The 17,414-nt window shown below is 39.6% G+C and overlaps 1 protein-coding gene across 1 annotated transcript in view; it reads left to right on the forward strand.

Moving 5' to 3' along the window:
* The first annotated feature begins 363 nt into the window (after positions 1–363).
* The window catches only part of LOC118400550 (V-type proton ATPase subunit B, brain isoform-like), a 45,465-nt gene continuing 28,414 nt past the window's right edge, over positions 364–17,414 (forward strand). The window contains exon 1 of the mRNA XM_035797521.2: positions 364–639. Coding sequence (XP_035653414.1) covers positions 534–639 — 106 coding nt within the window. The 5' untranslated portion in view covers positions 364–533. The remainder of the gene's footprint in view (positions 640–17,414) is intronic.

Genomic DNA, 17,414 nt, shown 5'->3' on the forward strand with positions numbered 1-17,414 from the left:
AGTGGGCCTATGTCCGCCAAGGCCCACCCATGGCTGCACCCCTGCCCAGTCGTGTGAAATCCATAGGTTAGGGACTAATGAATTAATTTCAATTGACTGATTTCCTTATATGAGCTGTGACTCAGTAACATCTTTGAAATTGTTTCATGTTGCGTTTATATTTTGGTTCGATTATAGATGATCACATTTTAATTTGGCATTATAAAATCTATCAAGTGTGCGTTTAAAAATGTCCACCAATTCTTCGGTTGTGAGTCGTGTTAATATAATTATTTAGTGTAGGATCGGTCTGTATCCCATATACACTATGTAGTTTATTTTAAAAAATGTGCCTGTGATAAGAGAGGCGCGCGCAGGCACCCGCAATGATCATGTGAACGCGCCCTCTGTCGTGCCTTCCAATGTCATATGACTAGCCGCCGCAGTGTAATTTAATACCATACAGAAATAGCTAGCTTGTTACCAGTATCTTTTAATTATTACCCTTAGCTACTAGTACTGTAGTTCAGGTAGAGGGTTTCGTTTATTTAAGTATGACAACCTTGGTGGGAAACAGGACAATGGACATCAACGGTCCTGCTGCGGCAAGGACACACACACAAGCTGTGACCAGAAACTACATCTCTCAACCAAGGCTGAGTACGTAGCTAGCTACCTAGGCAGATGATTGGTTCTCCATAGCTTGCTAACTACTGGATTGTTTGCGCGAAAACAAATACTTACAGTGTATGTGAAATATTCGATATAAAATACATTTTGCTTTACCATTGAACCGACTGTCACTGCAGTGACATAAGTAAAATGCTTAAAGGTGTGAAATGGCTTGCTTACAAACTAATATTAGCAAGCTAGCAAACCTGTGTGCGGAGTTGTTTTACAACAGTCCCATTTATAATCTTTGCTTGTCTGTTATGTAAAAGTGTAATCTACCAGTTTAATATTAGCGTACACTTGTAAATATAACTATGCGTTTAACTATTTACTATATTTGTTCATCATCAAGCGTTATGCGAACATAAGCTAACTAGCTAAAGGTAAAGGCAAAGTAGGCTAACTAGCTAGGATAGCCAAATCAGCTGACTGCTCCTGACAGAATGAATAACCGATAGCAAAATATAGCGTGTCACGAAATCAACGCCTTTACTCTATAATGTACAGAAGATTGTATGTCATGGGAATTGTAACTATGGAACTAACTAATTGTATTGGTTTGTGGTGTGGAAATTATTGCTAGGAAGATGGAGTTATAGACTGACAAATGTTGATTATCCCACTAAGACGTAATCACGTGAGGCTGAAGGCACAGACAACATTGAGACCGATGTTTCACTGGATGTACAATTGTGACGCATCCGGTTGGCGTTTCCACCACTACCAAATATGGTAGTGAGGAAGCCAACTGGCGTGCAGTGGGAGAAAATGGAACGAGATGGATTTTGACCGATATTCAGCAAATCTACTCAATTAAACATTTTAATCTCAATACAGTTTTCTGTTCCCAAAACTAGAATCTGTTATAAACAGAACGGACTAAGTTTTGTAGACTTCACTCTTTGCAAAATAAAAATAAAAGTGTGCTGTTTTAGGTGTGTGAAGGTGAACTGAGGTATTGCACACGGTCACCTCAGAGTAGGCATTCTCTTACAGAATATGCAGATGCAGATTAGAACGCGCCAATAGGATATAGCTATTGCTTGTTCTGCCCACTGACTCATTTGTTCCTATTGGGAATTACAAGCTTTGGTCTAGTTATCACTGTACATAGATTATTTTTCCTATTGTGTTGTTGACTGTACGTTTGTTTAACTTTTTGTCGCACTGCTTTGCTTTATCTTGGGCAGTTGTGAATGAGAACTTGTTCTCAACTGGCCTACCTAGTGAAATAAACATTATAAACAATCTTTGTTGCAGGCCTGCTGCTGGTAGTCATTAGATATCACGTTTTTGGTTTTCGCCCTAGCACTACACAACTGACTCAATCAAGCTTTGATTATTTGAATCAGTTGTCATGCTAGTGTAACTGATGTGAAATGGCTAGCGAGTGGTGGTGCGCGCTAATAGCGTATCAAATCGGTGACCTCACTTGCTCTGAGACCTTGAAGTAGTGGATCCCCTTGCTCTGCAAGGGTCGCGGCTTTTGTGGCGCGATGGGCAACGATGCTTCGTGGGAGGCAGTTGTTGATGTGTGCAGAGGGTCCCTGGTTAGGGGCTGAGCCCAGGTAGGGGCGAGGAGAGGGACGGAAGCTACTGTTACACTAGGGCAAAAAACAAAAAGTGCACTGGTGGGTGGGGGCAGGACAGAGTTTGGGAAACCCTGATGTAGACTACCATGAGCAGTGACATGCTACTTACGGCCTTTCCCAATGCATAGCATTTTTTTTAACAGAAGGTTAATAAAAGACAGTGAATAATGAGAACCTGGCTATATACAGTAACGAGTCTGTGCACGGGTATGAGGTAATGGAGGTAGATACAGTGCATTTGGGAAATAATTCAGACCCCTTGACTTCTTCCACATTTTGCTACATTAGTCTTATTCAAATTGATTAAATCGTTTTCCCCTGATCAATCGACACACAATACTCCGTAATGACGAAGCAAAAACAGGTTTTAGAAATGTTTGAAAATGTATTAAAAATAAAACATCACATTTACATAAGTATTCAGACCCTTTACTCTGTTGAAACACCTTTGCAGCAATTCCAATCAAGGCTTCTTTGGTATGATGCTATAAGCTTGTCACACCTGTATTTGGGGATTTTCTCACATTCTTCTCTGCAGATCTTCTCAAGCTCTATCAGGTTGGATGGGGAGTGTCCCTGCACTGCTGTTTTCAGTATCTCCAGAGATGTTCGATCGGGTTCAAGTCCGTGCTCTAGCTGGGCCACTCAAGGAGATTCAGAGACTTGTCCTGAAGCCACTCCTGCGTTGTCTTGGCTGTGTGCTTAGGGTCGTTGTCCTGTTGGAAGGTGAACCTTCGCCCTCAGTCTGAGGTCCTGAGTGCTCTGGAGCAGGTTTTCATGAAGGATCTCTACTTTGCTCTGTTAATCTTTCTCTCGATCTTGACTCGTCTTCCATTCCCTGCCACTGAAAAAAACATCCCCACAGCATGATGCTGCCACCACCATGCTTCACTGTGGTGCCAGGTTTCTTCCAGATGTGACGCTTGGCATTCAGGCCAAAGAGTTAAATCTTGGCTTCATCAGACCAGACAATCTTGTTTCTCATGGTCTGAGAGTCCTTTAGATTTCTTACATTTCAGAATGGAAGCCACTGTGTTCTTGGGCACCTTCAATGCAGCAAACATTTTTGGTACCCTTCACCAGAACTGTGCATCGACGAAATCCGGTCTCGGAACTCCACTGACAACTCCTTCGACTTCGTTTTTGTTCTGACATCAACTTTGGGCCCTTATATAGACAGGTGTGTGCCTTTCCAAATCATGTCAAATCAATTGAATTTACCACAGGTGTAGAAACATCTCAAGGATGATTAATGGAAACAGGATGCACCTGAGCTCAATTTCGAGTCTCATAGCAAAGGGTCTGAATACTTATCTAATTTAATGTTTCTGTTTCTTGGTTTAAATGTTTTTAATTTAAAAAAATTAAAACAATGTTTTTCGCTTTGTCATTATGGGGTATTGTGTGTAGGTTGAGAATTTGTATGTATTTAATTCATTTTGGAATAAGACTAACGTAACAAAATGTGGAAAAAGTCAGGGGCTCTGAACTACCCCAATGCACTGTATGTACATATTTCTAGGAATAAAGTTAGATTGTTAACAGCAGCAGCAGCATATGATGAGTCAGTTTATACAAAAAAAAGTTTATACTAAAAGGGTCAATGAAGTTAGCAGACTTATGGCATGGGGGTAGAAGCTGTCCAGGGTCCTGTTGGTTGCAGACTTGAATCGGTACTGCTTGCCATGCTTAAGCAGCGAGAACAGTCTTTAACCTGAACCCCGTTGCGCTAGTGGAACCCCTCGCCAACAACCAAGAAGTCTCATAAATCAAAGTATTAGGCACCATTAGGCACCATTTTAAAAGATTAAATTCTCGTTAATCCAGCCACAGTGTCTGATTCCAAAAATGCTTTACAGCGACAGCTTCACAAACGATTATGTTACGTTACTAACAACTCAATGAAAAACCCAGCCATTTTTCCAGCCAAAGAGAGGAGTCCCAAAAAGCACAAATGGAGAGAAAATGAATCACTAACCTTTTGAGGATCTTCATCAGATGACACTCATAGGACTTCATGTTACAAAATATATGTATGTTTTGTTCGGTAAAGTTAATATTTATATCCAAAAATCTTATTTTACATTGGCGCGTTATGTTCAGTAATACCAAAACATGCATATTGCAGAGAGCCACATGAATTCACATAAATACTCATTAGAAATGTTGATAAATTCAAGTGTTATGCATGGAACTTTAGATACACTTCTCCTTAATGCAACCGCTGTGTCAGATTTTAAAAAAAACTTTACGGAAAAAGCATAATCTGAGAACGGCGCTCAGAGCCCAAACCAGCCAGAGAAATCTCCACCATGTTGGAAAGTAGTGACATGCGAAATTACGCCTAGTTTCTTGAAACGGGTCGCATATGGTCACCAAGAGCAGAAGGCTGAATTCAGACTACAATATAAAAAAAATGTTTGGTCACACACATATTTAGCAGATGTTATCGCAGGTGTAGAGAAATGCTTGTGTTCCTAATATGGTTCTAAGGTTGTTTGTGTATTGCCTTTAGCCGGCATCAGAGACAGCAGGATGATGGCCAGGCCTATTTTCACACTGTGGTGGAGAATAGATCTCTGAAAGGCAGCCTTTTCCCAATACACCACTGCTAAAAGGCCTGTGAGATGGAGGCATATCACAGATGGATGGTGACCCCATTAACTGTCCCTTGAAATAATAACATGGGGATGTGATTTCTCTCTGTACTCTTTCCTATAGAATTTTTTTTGCCAATATTCAAGAACACATCAAAAACCACATGTTATCCACATTTAGGCAAAGAGATTCATGTAAATGTAAGTAAACGCTGGGCTGAAAAATTGATTATTTAGCAACACAATGCAGACAGGTATTTTTGTACAGACAAGACAAAATATTTGCAAGCTTCAGTTCAATTGATAAAGCTAGTCATAATTTGATAATGGGAAATTTAATTTAGGTAACAGAAACCAAACTTGGTATCTGCACAGTTCTTCCTGTAAATGTGTTATACAATTTTCTGTGGAAATTGTTAAAAGTAGTCATTGTGCATAGATTTCTATGGTTTGTTCAACTTTTAAAATCAATTGTTCGTCTGGTACACATTGTAAAGTGAAAAATCTGAGTCCGCGTGATTTCGTTACCATGGAATTGCCCTACTGCTAACATGAGTCAATTAACCTAAATTGCAGTTGGCTAGGCTATATCTTGGGTGCCAATTTCAACCATTTAATGGATATTTTAGAACGGGGAATCGGCGAGATGATTAGTTGTAATATTTGCAGTGTCGTAGACAAAGTTATTGTCAAAAACATGTTTACAAATAATGTATATTTATACAGGATGATAATACAAGAGGGAATGAATCAATTAACTTCTTCGGGGTATCCCCCCCTTCTCAATTTCCGCCTGAAGACATACTATAATCTAACTGCTTGTAGCTCAGGCCCAGAAGCAAGGATATGCATATTCTTGGTATCATTTGAAAGGAAACACTCTAAATTTTGTGGAAATGTGAATTGAATGTAGGAGAATATAACACAATAGATCTGGTAGAAGATAATATGAGGAAAACAGTTTTATTGTTGTTGCATCATATTTCAAATGACCAAGAACAGCCAAACATTCAGATCGGATACTGGTTATAACTCCAATTGGTTATAATTTGAATGAAGAACATAAGAGGGCAACAATAGTTTAGCAAAGTTTCAGACAGATAACTTCAAGAATGAGCGAGCTACATGATATTGAGCATGAAGTCTCCCAGGTGTCCCACACAAATGTACACAAGTGGTACATTTTGAAGCAAATGACTATATAAAAATACATAAATGCTATTATAACACCCCCCCACTGTGCGCACACACACACACACACATACACACACACACACACACACACACACACAGTGGGGCAAAAAAGTATTTAGTCAGCCACCAATTGTGCAAGTTCTCCCACTTAAAAAGATGAGGCCTGTAATTTTCATCATAGGTACACTTAAACTATGACAGACAAAATGAGAAACGAAATTGAGAATCACATCGTAGGGTTTTTAATGAATTTATTTGCAGATTATGGTGGAAAATAAGTATTTGGTCACCTACAAACAAGCAAGATTTCTGACTCACAGACCTGTAACTTCTTCTTTAACCTCTTGCTCCTACCTGGCATGCAGGCATCCCATCTAGAGCTCTGGAAATGCAAATGCGCTACGCTAAATGCTAATAGTATTAGTTAAAACTCAAACGTTCATTAAAATACACATGCAGGGTATTGAATTAAATCTACACTAGTTGTGAATCCAGGCAACAAGTCAGATTTTTAAAATGCTTTTCGGCGAAAGCATGAGAAGCTATTATCTGATAGCATGTAACACCCCAAAAGACCCACAGGGGACGTAAACAAAATAATTAGCATATTTGGCGCTACACAAACCGCTCAATAAAATATAAAACATTCATTACCTTTGACCATCTTCTTTGTTGGCACTCCTAGATGTCCCATAATCACTATTGGGTATTTTTTTTTCGATTAAATCGGTCCATATATAGCCTAGATATCGATCTATGAAGACTGTGTGATAAACGAAAAAAAATAGCGTTTCATAACGTAACGTCATTTTTTAAAATTAAAAAAGTCGACGATAAACTTTCACAAAACACCTCGAAATACCTTTGTAATGCAACTTTAGGTATTAGTACACGTTAATAAGCGATACAATTCATCAGGAGGCGATGTAAATTCTATATGTGTCCGTCTGGAAAAAAATGTCCGGAGAAATCTCAACCAAAACATCCGGTTGGAGACCGGAGGGAATCGGTTCCCTTGTGTCGGTTTGACCAAGAATCAAAGCCGAAGCAAATGACAAGACTCTAGACATCGTGTGGAAGCTGTAGGTACTGCAACCTCAGCCCCATTTAATGTCGATCGCCTATAACAATTGGTTGAAGTGGCGGATGGATATATTTTTCCATTTTCAGTGATCAGATTTTCCTGCACTTTTCGATGAAACGCACGTTCTGTTATAGTCACTGCCGTGATTTAACCAGTTTTATAAACGTCTGAGTGTTTTCTATCCACACATACTAATCATATGCATATACTATATTCCTGGCCTGAGTAGCAGGGCGCTGAAATGTTGCGCGATTTTTAACAGAATGTTCGAAAAGGTAGGGGGTAGGAGTAACAGGTTAAGAGGCTCCTCTGTCCTCCACTCGTTAACTGTATTAATGGCACCAACTTGTTATCAGTATAAAAGACACCTGTCCACAACCTCAAACAGTCACACTCCAAACTCCACTATGGACAAGACCAAAGAGCTGTCAAAGGACACCAGGAACAAAATTGTAGACCTGCACCAGGCTGGGAAGACTGAATCTGCAATAGGTAAGCAGCTTGGTTTGAAGAAATCAACTGTGGGAGCAATTATTAGGAAATGGAAGACATACAAGACCACCACTGATAATCTCCCTCGATCTGGGGCTCCACGCAAGATCTCACCCGTGGGGTCAGAATGATCACAAGAACGGTGAGAAAAAATCCCAGAACCACACGGGGGGACCTAGTGAATGACCTGCAGAGAGCTGGGACCAAATTAACAAAGCCTACCATCAGTAACACACTATGCCGCCAGGGACTCAAATCCTGCAGTGCCAGACGTGTCCCCCTGCTTAAGCCAGTACATGTCCAGGCCTGTCTGAAGTTTGCAAGAGAGCATTTGGATGATCCAGAAGAAGATGGAGAGAATGTCATATGGTCAGATGAAACAAATGGAACTTTTTGGTAAAAACTCAACTCGTCGTGTTTGGAGGACAAAGAATGCTGAGTTGCATCCAAAGAACACCATACCTACTGTGAAGCATGGGGGTGGAAACATCATACTTTGGTGCTGTTTTTCTGCAAAGGGACCAGGACGACTGATCTGTGTAAAGGAAAGAATGAATGGGGCCATGTATCGTGAGATTTTGAGTGAAAACCTCCTTCCATCAGCAAGGGCATTGAAGATGAAACGTGGCTGGGTCTTTCAGCATGACAATGATCCCAAACACACCGCCCGGGCAACGAAGGAGTGGCTTTGTAAGAAGCATTTCAAGGTCCTGGAGTGGCCTAGCCAGTCTCCAAATCTCAACCCCATAGAAAATCTTTGGAGGGAGTTGAAAGTCTTTGTTGCCCAGCAACAGCACCAAAACATCACTGCTCTAGAGGAGATCTGCATGCATCATTTATGTTTTGACATAAATGCTGAACTTTATCGAACAAATCAAACATTTATTGTGGAACTGGGATTCCTGGGAGTGCATTCTGATGATCATCAAAGGTAAGTGAATATTTATAATGCTATTTCTGACTTCTGTTTACTCCAACATGGCGGATATGTCTGGCTGGTTTGGGCTCTGAGCGCCGTACTCAGATTATGCTTTTTCCATAAAGTTGTTTTTAAATCTGACACGGCGGTTGCATTAAGGAGAAGTTTATCTAAAGTTCCATGTATAATAGTTGTATCTATCAATGTTTATTATGAGTATTTCTGTGAATTGATGTGGTTCTCTGCAAAATCACCTCATGTTTTGGAACTACAGAACATAACACACTAAAGTAAAATGAGATTTTTGGAAATAAATATTCACTTTATCGAACAAAACATACATGTATTGTGTAACATGAAGTCCTATGAGTGTCATCTGATGAAGATCATCAAAGGTTAGTGATTCACTTGATCTCTATTTCTGCTTTTTGTGGCAACTCTTTGGCTGGAAAAATGGCTGTGTTTTTCTGTGACTTGATGGTAACCTAATCATAATCGTTTGTGGAGCTTTCGCTGTAAAGCATTTTTGAAATCCGTCACTGTGGCTGGATTAAAGAGAAGTATATCTTTAAAATGGCGCCTAATACTTGTATGTTTGAGAAATTTGATATGAGATTTCTGTTGATTGAATTTGACGCCCTGCAATTTCATTGGCTGTTCCCAGACAGGTTAACAAGAAGTTCATCTTTTAAATTATGTAAGATGTATGTATTTACATAAATGTTTAATATTACGAATGGTCTATTTATAATTTTAGAGCCCTGCCATTTCACCGGATGTTGACCTGGTGGGACGGTAGCATCCCACCTACCCCAGAGAGGTTTCTGTACAGCACTTTGAGATATCAGCTGATGTACGAAGGGCTATATAAATACATTTGATTTGAACTTCTTAGTGACGGCAGTATTTTCACATCCGGATGAAATGCATGCCCAATATCTTGCATGTGTGATTTAACCTCTGGGATATGTGGGACGCTAGTATCCCACCTGGCCAAAAGACAGGGCAAATGCAGAGCGCCAAATTCAAATAAATTACTATAAAAATCTAACTTTCATGAAATCACACATGCAAGATACCAAATTAAAGCTCCACTTGTGAATCCAGCCAACATGTCAGATTTCAAAAAGGCTTTTCGGCGAAAGCAAAGAATGCTATTCTCTGAGGATAGTACCATAGTAAACAAGGAGAGAGAAGCATATTTCAACCTTGCAGGCGCGAAATAAAAATATAATTCATGCCTTACCTTTGACGAGCTTCTTTTGTTGGCACTCCAATATGTCCCATAAACATCACAAATGGTCCTTTTTGTTAGATTAATTCCGTCGATGTATATATATCTCCTAAATGTCAATTTATTTGGTGCGTTTTATCCAGAAAAACACCGGTTCCAACTTGCGCAAAGTGACAACAAAATATCTCAAAAGTTACCTGTAAGCTTTGCCAAAACATTTCAAACTACTTTTGTAATACAACTTTAGGTATTTTATTACGTAAATAATCAATACAATTGAAGACTGGAGTGCTCTCAGCACTGCTGCCCTGAAGTTAATAGCCCTATCGACAAAGCTCAGTGGGAAAAACGTTGGAGTAGTTTCTAGAGGATGCCGTGCCATGCTTACTCTCACTGACTCTGAAAATGAATCAGCCAATGAGGAAACCCCTGACTTAGTTGACATTTTCATTGATCCAGACATTAGTGTCTTCTGATGACAATCGTGGGGAAGGCTGGCTCGCTAGCTAAAGATAGCTAGCTGGCTCGCTAGCTAAAGATAGCTGGCTGGCTCGCTAGGATATGTTTACGATCTGTGTAGGACAAGCCCCTACGAGTTCCCGAGTTGGATGACAGTTCAAATTGTATTTATTTTTTTGTCCCCCCCCAGTCAGTTTTGTCTCTCTCTCTCGTACCCAGTTATTTTCAACCCGGTATTAGAGTTGGGATTATGGTTAATTGTTTAGCAAGCTAGCTAGCTTCCTACATGTCATAACAAAAGACTCTACTATGCAAGTAACAATTTCACTGTTTACTGTGCATGTGTGTTTAGGGATCCTGAGTGGCGCAGCGGTCTAAGGCACTTAATCGCATTGCTCAAGGTGTCACTACAGACCTGGGTTCGATCCCGGCTGTATCACAACAGGCCGTGATTGGCAGTCCCATGGAGCGGCACATAATTGGCCCAGCGTTGTCCGGGTTAGGGGAGGGTTTGGCCAGGATAGGCTGTCGTTGTCAATAAGAATTTGTTCATAACTAACTTGCCTGTTTGAATAAATAAAAACGTGACAGATTTTATTTTATATAGTATATGTTTACCAGAAACCTTAATGTGAACAACAGTTTGTTGTTACATCCTGAATTCAAAATGGATTAAATCTTTTTTTCCTCACTCCTCTACACACAATACCCCATAATGACAATGAAGACATGTTTTTAGCACATTTTTTTTGAAAAATGAAATAGATATCTAATTTGTAGTGTACAAAAATATAAATGTAACATGCAACAATTTCAAAGATTTTACTGAGTTACAGTTCATATAAGGAATCAATTAATTGAAAGTATTAAATTGAGTCCCTAATCTATGGATTTCACATGACTGGGAAACCAGATATGCATCGGTTGGTCAGATACCTTAAAAAAAGTAGGGGCGTGGATCAGAAAACCAGTCAGTATCTGGTGTGACCACCACTTGCCTCATGCAGCGTGACACACCTTCGCATAGAGTTGATCAGGCTGTTGATTGTGGCCTGTGGAATGTTGTCTCACTTGTCTTCAATGACTGTGTGAAGTTGCTGGATATTGGTGGGAACTGGAACACTGGTGGAATATGCAATTCAAGTGAGAGACTTTGTCATGCCTTCAAACAATCATCTTTATTTAAATATCGATACATTTTTGCAATGATGAAACCGGACAACTCGACAGTCTTCACTGTTGGGATGAGCAGCCTAACTGAAAATTAACAAACAGATCTTGTATAGGACCTAAAAATTCTTACTCAGACTAGTTCCAACCTCCCCATAAGCCACCTTGGTCCATCTCCTGGTTATCTGCATGGGATGTTGTTTGACTTCCTTAGTTTCCCAGATGCCAGGAAGATGAGACATTGAGGCATTGTTCTAAACTCTCCCAGGCTCTCAGTTCACACACACTACAGGTTTTTAATCACCAAGTCATTGTCAGCTCAGGCTATCTCTAGCAAAACCTATTTTTCTTGACCATACGCCCAGACTAACTGCAGGAAGCTAGAGTGGGAACCACCTCTTTATAGAAATGCATTATTAAACAGAACAGGAATGTCCTACTATTTAAGTATTGATTGCTAACTATTCATATCAGACAAATCAAGTAAAATGTAATTTATGACATTCCCCCATTTTGAGAATTCTCTTACCTTTTTAAAAAGAAGAATTACAAGGTTTTAAAGACATTTCCTCTGTTTAGTGCCTAATGAACATGACCCAGGACAAGCATCATGATTCCACTATGTAAAAGGCAACGCCTATGAACTCTGTGCCATTATAGTTCCTAAGTATTATCATCAAAAATTGCAATTTGGCAATGGATATAAATCAAATGGATTAGGATCAGTTTCACTCTGGATCAGAGTTCACCCCTCCATTCACCACGGCATGCTGAGAATAGTCTCAACATAGTACACAACTTCTTTACCCGTGGCATCATTAGTATAACAACAATCAATCCATAATACATTCATTGCTCCACTCATATAGTTATCATACAAAACTTACTCAAATCAGTCATTTAAAAAAAAAAAAACATTCAGTTTCCAAATCATAATTAAAACACCAATTTTAATTATCCAACCCAAATTTAGAAAGAACCAATGTGAATCACTGAGGAATGTCAATCACTCAATGTAAAACCCCCATCTTAACACAAATCAACACTGGCAGAATGTACATTTATATTTATAACATACAATACATTCACCTCATAATTAACAAACTTTCTCATCGGGGTTATAATTACAGATCAGTAACAGTGTATAGACCTCAATCAACCTGATTTATTATAATCAATTACGTGCACAGTTGACCAACCCCCTCCCTTGCCCAGCACTCAATCTTCTGGCATTTCTTCATTTTTCTTCTTCAGATAGCTTCAAAGTGGATGGCCCATAACAATGCCCCAATTTCAATATCTCACCTGAACCCCACCAAAATTATTATGTCTTGTCAACCAGTATACCAGCAATGTGAGAAGTTTTGGAACGGATCTCTCTCCATGCTCACTCCACATGGACTTATTTTGCACTCCTGATAGAAAAGGCAGTTGATAGCTTCAACTGGATGCTGTACACTCTGGCTCGGACACAGATCTCTCGATAGAAGTGGTGTACGACAAGGCCGTCTTGAATGTTGGACAAGGCCGTATTGAATGCCATGTCTTCAGCCGGTTAGAGGGGGTTTTGAGGTCCACACCCTGTTTGCTCAAATTATCCCTTCCAAGCATCTTCAGTGGTTCCTCCTTTAAAAGTTGCAAGCTTACACCGCAGGGCCTAGAGGTAATTTGTGGTTTAGGACGGTACCCTGCGTCAACCACTTCATTGCTCCAGACCAGCGCAAGGGGGAGTTAGGACACTGATTATGCTTTTGGGTCCTACTGTGTCTTTAACTGACAATGAATGGGTGACATAAACCTAAATATAAACTGATAATTGTGCACAACTTCAGTATTACTTACTAAAACTGCTGTTAAACTAAGATTTTTATTTTATTTTGTAAGCATTATTTTGGTTTTACTGTAGGCCACTCCCGACCAGTCACGTTTTACAGCGCCTAAGTGGCGTAGCGATCTAAGACGCTGCATAGCATACTGTGTTGCTGCAGATACTGGTTCAATACCTGTGCCGGCCTCAACTGGGAGACCCATGAGATGACTAGGTTTTTCTCCCTCTAAAAACAGAAATAAATAATTCTAAATAACAAACTGGCTTTATTTACAAATTAGTAACAATGTCTCCCTTCATGTTCAACAATGACCTTTTTTAAATGATTGATTTAGAATGATATAAAAGCCTGTTGTATATTCTCACAAATATATTATTAACCCTGTTATTAGTAGGACAATATATTTTGTTCATGGCTCCCGAGTAGTGTCGGTCTTACTTAGACTATATTGAAGGTATAAGCAATAGGATTTAAAGTGATAGCCTACAACTATTTTAGCACCGTTTCGCGCTGCTCTGAGACAAGCATGGGAACTGGTCTTGATAAATCAATGCGATTTTTATTTTCACTGAATCTCCGTTTGGTTATTGGTTAGACTAGAATTAGAAAATTAGGGTATAGAATAGAGGTTGACCGATTTTAATTGGAATGGCCGATTTTTAAACGTTTTCATAATCAGAAATCTGTATTTGTTTTGGACACCTATATGGACGAATAATTTTTATTTATTTAACTAGGCATTCTTACTTTCAACGACGGCCTAGGAACGGTGGGTTAACTGCCTTTTTCAGAGGCAGAACAAAAGATTTTTACCTTGTCAGCTCGGTGATTTGTTTTTGCAACCTTCCGGTTACTAGTCCAACGCTCTAATCACCTGCCTTACATTGCACTCCACGAGGACCCTGTTACGCGAGGGAAGCAAGAAGCCAAGGTAAGTTGCTAGCTAGCATTAAACTTATCTTATCTTATACAAAACAATCAATCTTAACATAATCTAGCGTGTCCTGCGTTGCATATAATCAATGCGGTGCCTGTTAATTTCTCATCGAATCACAGCCTACGCCAAACGGGTGATTTAGCACTGTCGTTGCAGCAAACCTAACCATAAACATCAATGCCTTTCTTTAAAATCAGTACACAAGTATATATTTTTAATTGTATATTATATTTAGTTAATGCCTGCTAACGTGAATTTCTTATGATTAGGGAAATGGTGTCACTTCTCTTGCGTGCCGTGCAAGTTGTCAGGGGATATGCAGCAGTTTGGACCTCCTGGCTTGTTGCGAACTGTGTGAAGTCCATTTATTCCTAACAAAGACCGTAATTTGCCAGAATTGTACATAATTATGATATAACATTGAAGGTTGTTCAATGTAACAGCACCCGTTAGATAAAATACAGAATATTTCACTGAGAGAATAAATGTTTTGTTTTCTAAATGATAATTTCCGGATTCAACCATATCAATGACCAAAGGCTCGTATTTCTGTGTGTTATGTTATAATTAAGTCTATGATTTGATAGAGCAGTCTGACTGAGCGACGGTAGGCAGCAGCAGACTCGTAAGCATTCATTCAAACAGCACTTTTGTGTGTTTGCCAACAGCTCTTCACTGTGCTTCAAGCATTGAGCTGTTTATGACTTCAAGCCTATCAATTCCCGAGATTAGGCTGGTGTGAAATGGCTAGCTAGTTAGCGGGGTGAGTGCTAATAGCATTTCAAACCTCACTCGCTCTGAGACTTGGAGTAGTTGTTCCCCTTGCTCTGCAAGGGCTGCAGCTTTTGTGAAGCGATGGGTAATGATGTTTCGAGGGTGGCTGTTGTCGATTTTTTTCCTGGTTTGAGCCCAGGTAGGGGCGAGGAGAGGGACGGAAGCTATACTGTTACACTGGCAATACTAAAGTGCCTATGAGAAAATCCAATAGTCAAAGGTATATGAAATACAAATCGTATATAGAGAAATAGTCCTATAATTCCTATTAAAAACTACAACCTAAAACTTCTTACCTGGGAATATTGAAGACTCATGTAAAAAGGAACCACCGGCTTTCATATGTTCTGAGCAAGGAACTTAAATGTTAGCTTTTTTTACATGGCACATATTGCACTTTTACTTTCTTCTCCAACACTTTGTTTTTGCATTATTTTAACCAAATTGAACATGTTTCATTATTTATTTGATGCTAAATTGATTGTATTGATGTATTATATTAAGGTAAAAGAAACGTGTTCATTCAGTATTGTTGTAATTGTCATTATTACTTATCATTATTACAAAAAAATAAAATAATAATCGGCATCTGCTTTTTGGGTCCTCCCATAATCGGTATCGGCGTTGAAATATCATAATCGGCCGACCTCAAGTATAGAAATGTGATGCTCTTAGTGTAACCTTTTTATTTAACTAGGCAAGTCAGTTAAGAACAAATTCTTATTTACAAGGACAGCCTACTCCTTCCTCGCTGTCGGGGAATTGAACCCCGGTGTCCCACTTGCCTGCAGGACATGGGGATTTTTTTTGCTAAATAGCCCAGTAATGTACTCTCGACCGTCACGTTGTACAGAGCCATATTTTCAGTTCCATCCTAACAGAAACCAAGGGTTTTTCTTGGAATTGAAACACCATAATATTAATCAGATTTAACCTTTTGTGACTAGGGGGCAGTATTTTCATTTTTGGAAAAATAACGTTCCCGTAGTAAACAGGATATTTTGTCAGGACAAGATGCTACAATATGCATATAATTGACAGCTTAGGATAAACACTCAAGTTTCCAAAAATGTACAAATATTGTCTGTGAGTATAACAGAACTGATATTGCAGGCAAAAGCCTGAGAAATCCAATTCGGAAGTGACTCATGCTTTGAAAGCTCTGCGTTCCAATGCGTCCCTATTGTGCAGTGAGTGGGCTATCAACCAGATTACTTTTTCTCCGTATTCCCCAAGGTGTCTACAGCATTGTGACACAGTTTTACTCATGTATGTTGAAGAATACCCGTAAGCGGCTACATTGCGCAAGTGGTCACCTGATGGCTTTCAGAGTGATTCTCGTGTAAAATACAGAGGTAGCCATTATTCCAGTCGGTCCTACTGAAAAAACAATTGTCCCGGTGGATATATTATCGAATAGATATTTGAAAAACACCTTGAGGATTGATTATAAACAACGTTTGCCATGTTTCTGTCTATTATGGAGCTAATTTGGAATATTTTCCGGCGTTTTCGTGACTGCAATTTCCGGGCGATTTCTCAGCCAAACGTGAAGAACAAATGCTTGTCTAGCTTTGACTGTAAAGCATATTTTGAAAATCTGAGATGACAGGGTGGTTAAAAGGCCAAGCTGTGTCTCAATATATTTAACTTGTGATTTACATGAATAGGAATATTTTCCAGGAATATTTATGTCTGTTGCGTTATGCTAATTAGTGTCAGTCGATGATTACGCTCCCGGACCCGGGATGGGGAGTTACTAGAGGTTAATAAAGAAACAGTCAAAAGTTTGGACACCTACTCATTCTAGGGTTTTTCTTTATTTAAAAAAACTATTTTCTACATTGTAGAACTATGAAATAACATACATGGAATCAGTTAAGAACAAATTCTTATTTACAAGGACAGCCTACTCCTTCCTCCCCTTTGGGGAGTTGAACCCCGGTCTCCCGCGTGCCCGCATTCTCTAGTACAGCCATTTATTGAAGGCTATCAAATGCTTCTTAAAGATGTCCTCTGGTGGTCAAACTAGCACTAACTAGCATTACTGGTACCAGTGGTTCACACTTAAATAACGAGCCATAAAATTCTGCTGCACTGTGCAAGCTGCGCCGCAGTACGCTGCAACTTTTAAAGTAGGAACCACTGTAGGCAGGTTACCAAGAGTGACGAAATGCTCCTCGCCCCAGCAAATGGCTCTAAACTGTTACTGTGGTGTCATTGTTCTTTCGATTTATAGTAACTGCACCACTCTGCCACCTTTTGCAGAAGCTGTGGGTTTAACCAGCTGTCTCTTTGAGTAGGTGTCCCGATCAGTATGCACCCTGCCAGCCAATTCTACCCCATTTTCAAGCCTGATTACACCTGCCCCAATCAATGCAGTCAGGTGGGGAGTTTTCTTTACATATTGGGTCCATCTACTTGCAGGGTTAAAAGCCTGCCCATTTGATGGGGTTGTCATCACTATAAGGAGCATTGTTAG

The sequence above is a fragment of the Oncorhynchus keta genome, chromosome 2 (assembly GCF_023373465.1).
Source record: "Oncorhynchus keta strain PuntledgeMale-10-30-2019 chromosome 2, Oket_V2, whole genome shotgun sequence".
Lineage (NCBI taxonomy): Eukaryota > Metazoa > Chordata > Actinopteri > Salmoniformes > Salmonidae > Oncorhynchus > Oncorhynchus keta.